The 4,604-nt window shown below is 46.9% G+C and overlaps 1 protein-coding gene across 1 annotated transcript in view; it reads left to right on the top strand.

The window, feature by feature from the left end:
* Window positions 1–1,524: 1,524 nt before the first annotated feature.
* LOC101989359 (zinc finger protein 25-like) overlaps window positions 1,525–4,604 on the top strand; it is a 28,756-nt gene continuing 25,676 nt past the window's right edge. Inside the window, exon 1 of the mRNA XM_005370649.3 lies at window positions 1,525–1,750. Coding sequence (XP_005370706.1) covers window positions 1,748–1,750 — 3 coding nt within the window. The 5' untranslated portion in view covers window positions 1,525–1,747. The remainder of the gene's footprint in view (window positions 1,751–4,604) is intronic.

Genomic DNA, 4,604 nt, shown 5'->3' with positions numbered 1-4,604 from the left:
TACTTCATGTTCTGGCTTTGTGGGAGCCTAGCCATGTCCTAGACATGGACTGAGGGGGGAGGACCATGGACTTTCCACAGGGCAGGGAATCCTGACTGCTCTTGGACTGGAGAGGGAGGGGGAGAGGAGTGGGGGAGGGGTAGACGGGTGGGAGGAGGGGGAAGGAAGTGGGAGGCTGGGAGGAGGCTGAAACTTTTTTATTTCCTTTTCTCAATAAAATAAAAAAAGTGAAAAAAAGAGAAGGGGAGAAAAGTAATAAAGACAGAAGGAAATAATTATTTCAGACTAGAGTGCATGAACTTTGAGAAATTAATCCATTATTTACAAAGAAAATAAAACAAATTAAGTAAAAGAATCAATCACTGTAGGAGTGAGAGATACTCTTGTACACACCTGGATGGAAAGCTTGGAGATATTTTAGATCAACTCTTAAGAAATAGAGGTTAAAATGAAACTTTAGGGAACAATTGGTAGTATAGTCTCTAAGGTGTTTTTCTTAATTTAAGATTTAAAAAATCCTTTTAATCAACAAAGTTTTTATTTATTTAAAAAAAAGAATCCAAATTCATCCTTATCTATAGCAAAACACACTACTGATTGCTGAGCCGCTAAGGGTCTGTGGTTATTCGGAGATTCATCAGTCTGACCATGAACATATTTCAACAAAGACGAGGCTTTTATGCAGAGACTGTTGCTAAGGCTTCCCCCAGGACACGATTCCCAAATGTAGCCCAGATTCACATTAGTCGGGGGTTCATAAAGGCTAAAACCATAAAGTTATATTCTTTTTTGCAGCCAGTTATCTTTCAGGTGTCCTGCTTATCCCCAGCAAAACATGCTCTTGTTTACAGAAGCAGAAACATCAGATCACTTTGGGACCATCTTGCACCAACAACAGTTTTGTTAAAGTTGCACAAGACCGGGCAATTACAAAACAACCCCTAACATTTAGATCTCCAATTTTTCTTCGTAGTTAAAATTTTTAAACAGAAAGCAGGCCATCAACGTAACTAACGTTAGCCATCACAAGTATCTGTCCCGCTACGGGAAAGTTTCTTGTTTTGTTTTGTTTTTTTTGTTTTTTGTTTGTTTTGTTTTCTGCAAAGCATTTCACATTTGACAGCACCAGCTACTAGAAAATAAAAAGAATTCTGCTTCTAATTTGAATTTGGCAGTGCGAATGTCCAGTAGAAAAGAAAAAAAAATCTCAGAGTCTTTACACATCAATCCAAAATACTTCAGCCTGTGTCTGATTTTTGTGAAGGCTGATATTATTTCCACTTACGAATAAGAAACATTTGTATACCCATCATTAGCTGATGTAACTTTATCAGCTAAAGGTTTAATTCTAATATTTAACCCGGGCCAGTCTTTATAGAGGGCTAGAGAGACAGCGACCTCTTCTGGCTTCTGTGACCAACTGCACCCGCACCCCGCCCCTCCTCCTGTCACTGAGGAGGTGGGGGCCCGAAGCTCTGTCCAATCGAAAGCACTGTTATAAGAGTTTCCAATCAGATTCCCCGACCGAGTAGGGGGCGGGCTTCGTTTAGAACTAAGGTTCTCTTACTAGCACTACCCTCCCCGCCCCCTGCCGACACCCTCCCTTTCCAACCCCTCTTGCTGTCTGTCCTGAGCTGCTTCTTGGTCTAGGTACCCGGAATTCTCTGCCTGGTTCTGTCGCTAGTGACTTGCTACTCCCTGCTGCGGGGAGCTCCACTGCAAGGACGCGGGGGTCCAGGAACCGGAAATGGTGAGAGTGCAGCGTCCAGACCTGGGCTCTGTGTAGACCCTCCGCACCTCCCCTCCCTGCCCCTCTGGGCGGTCCTGTCCTGCCCCGGGCTCTCAGATCTTTATCCGGGCTGCTGGCATCTCCGGCACCGGGCTACTGTGGCCGAGAGCGGCTTGGTTTGGCGGGGCATCCTGGGCCTGCGACCGTGCCAATGCTTTCCCGAACCCTCGCTGTCCTTTGCGCCCAGAGCTTTACGTGCGTTTCAGGGTTTCTGTGTCTATCTGCGAGTCTTTGTGGCTTTTAAATCTGACCGACCAAATCGAGGTGCGTGAGCGCCGTCCTCCACTATGGTTTTGCTGTCGCGGGCAGCTCTTTTTTCCGGTGCTTCTCACTACTCTTTCCTCAGGAAGTATTTCCTTGGGTCATTTGGGGTCAGTAGGAAGCCAGATTCTCACTTTGTGATCCTGATTACTAACTTTAACTCTCAGCTTGTTTCTCTTTGTGCGGTGAGGGGGCGGTTACTGAGAATAGAACCTAGGATTTCCTTACATGCTAGGCAAAAGCTCTATTACCGACGGTGTTGATTTTTCTTTTCCCTTAAAAAAAAATTTGTTTTTAAAGGCAGGTTCCCTCTGTGTAGCCCTGGCAGGCCTGGAACTAGCTATGTAGACCAGGCTGGACTATAGTATAGGTGGCACCAGCATGACTGACTCCATTTTTTTTTTTTTTTACTTTTTTTTTTTTTGAGACAAGGTCTTACTCTTTAGATCATCCAGATTGAATTTGTGATCTCTCTTCCTCAGTTATCCAAAATGGAATTACGGACCTGCACTATGAGGGCTGGCTCCAGTGTTTGTGGAACTGGAGAGAGGCGCTCAGGGGAGGGGATAGTACTTGGCAGATACCCTGGAGCCATTTGCCCATCCGTCTCCTCTGCTCCACCTTATTGCTGATGGGTTTAAGGGTGGTTAAGGGATTCTCAGAAGCCGAATGGGTGACTCCTTGAAGCGTTCTTGCACCCAGCCAGTGTTCTTGAAGTACAAAGCGAAGCCAGGAGAATCCAAGGTGCACACAGTGAAAGAGATGTGGAGATTTGGCAGAAGTTCCGAGAGATGAACCAGAAAGGCACAGTTAGGTCAGGCAGTAGGGGATGGAAAGGTGACTCCTTCTGTTCCCCCACTTCCTGTCTCCCCTGGCAGAGGGGCTGGCACATGGCCCATTTGTGAAGACATGATTTCAGAAGCTCAGGCTAGGGATTAGGCAGAGGCCGTCTTCTCTTTTTCCCACCCTGTGTGTGTGTGTGCTTGTCCCAGAAGCTCTAGGCTTTTTGAATTTCCCCTGGGATAGAGTCACTGCTGTGACAGGGTTGGGTACAGCCCACTGAGTCCCCAGGGAAGGCTTTGAAAACTGAGTGGGGTACGGGAGTGGGAGAGCAAGGACTATAGACTTGTTTGGGGGACACGTGGGCCATATACCTGTCAGGGAAAACACAGACTACACAGCCTGTCCCCAGACCTGTTATGAGGACACACAGGGGTCCTATCTGCTGTATCGTGTCTGGGTACTGTCTCACCATTCCTTGTTGGTTGCAGTTTTGTTTTCCCACAGGAAAAGCTATACTCTGTAGTTAAGACTGGCCTAGAAGTTGTTTTGTTACCTAGACTGGCTTATAGATGCAGCTGTTCCCCTGCCGGAGGCTTCCAAGCACTGGAATTAATAGCTGTGAGCAACCAACTCCACCTACGATCCGATTTTTCTCTCTCCCCTATTCTGTGTGCTTGGTAACTTCTGAGCAAGTCCCACAAAGTAGGTGTGGAGCATTGGCTCGCAAAGGAGCGTCGCAGGCTGGGCTGTAGGGCTCCACGTGCTGCTGTGTACAGACAGTTTGCTCTTTTCGGTGCTCTGTGTATGTAAAATAGTGGAGAAGTGTTCAAATCCCAACCCCCTCCCCCGAAGCTGGGCTTGGTTGTGTAGTTCTTTAATCCCAGCTGCTGAAGAGAGTGAGGCAGGAGGAGGAATCTAACGTTCAGATGTTCCAGACCACCCTGGGCTGCGGAGGCATCTCAAGGCCAACCTAAGCAAGTTAGTGAGACCCCATCTCAAGGGATAGACCAAGAAGAAAGTGGGTACTGTTCGCAGCCAGGTCTGCTGTCTGTCTCTGCTTCCCACATTAGCCCTGTGTGTGTACAGATTCTTTTCTGTCCAAGAAAGTACATATGTGTTCTGGCATGCTACGAAGAGGTCCTGTTATTGAGAAGGCAGTGACTGATTGTCTCTGTCCCCTCCAGTACCCACCCTGTCTATGCCTGGGGAGGTGGGTCCAGTGTCTGTCCTACTTACCCCACCACAGTTCTTGTGGGTCTCTGAGTTTGTGTCTGGATGTTGATCTGATTGTGTGTGATGATTCTTTCTTGAATATCTCTGACTGGCTTTGACTGTGGGAACCTAGGCACGTGAACCCACTCACTTTATCTGTAATGTCACTTCATCTTTGTCCATTATCTGGATCTCTTATTCAATAGAAACTGTTTTTTTCTGAGACCCTAGATTTCTAAGGCATGGCTTGGAGTACTGACTCCCATGTCCTGACTCAGCAACTTTGATTAGCCTCTTCTTTGAGCTATTTCCTTGTGCATGTGTGTGTATGGTACTCAAGAACGAACCTGGAGATTTGTGTATGTTAGGCAAGTTCTGTGCCATGATAGAGGCAGGGTCCCAGGGTAGCCCAATGGCCTTTCGCTTCCTATCCTCATGGATTGGCTTCTAAAGTAGCTGGGATTATAGACCTGCACCACCAGAGCTTCGTTTTTGTAGAGAGGAACCCAGGGTAGAGACAGACAGTTGCAGGCACCCAGGCATTACTTTTTTTTTTTTT

The sequence above is a fragment of the Microtus ochrogaster genome, unplaced genomic scaffold (genome assembly GCF_000317375.1).
Source record: "Microtus ochrogaster isolate Prairie Vole_2 unplaced genomic scaffold, MicOch1.0 UNK83, whole genome shotgun sequence".
In the NCBI taxonomy this organism is placed as follows: domain Eukaryota; kingdom Metazoa; phylum Chordata; class Mammalia; order Rodentia; family Cricetidae; genus Microtus; species Microtus ochrogaster.
The sequence above is the reverse complement of the archived record's forward strand: the minus strand, read 5'-3'. Positions and strand labels throughout refer to the sequence as shown.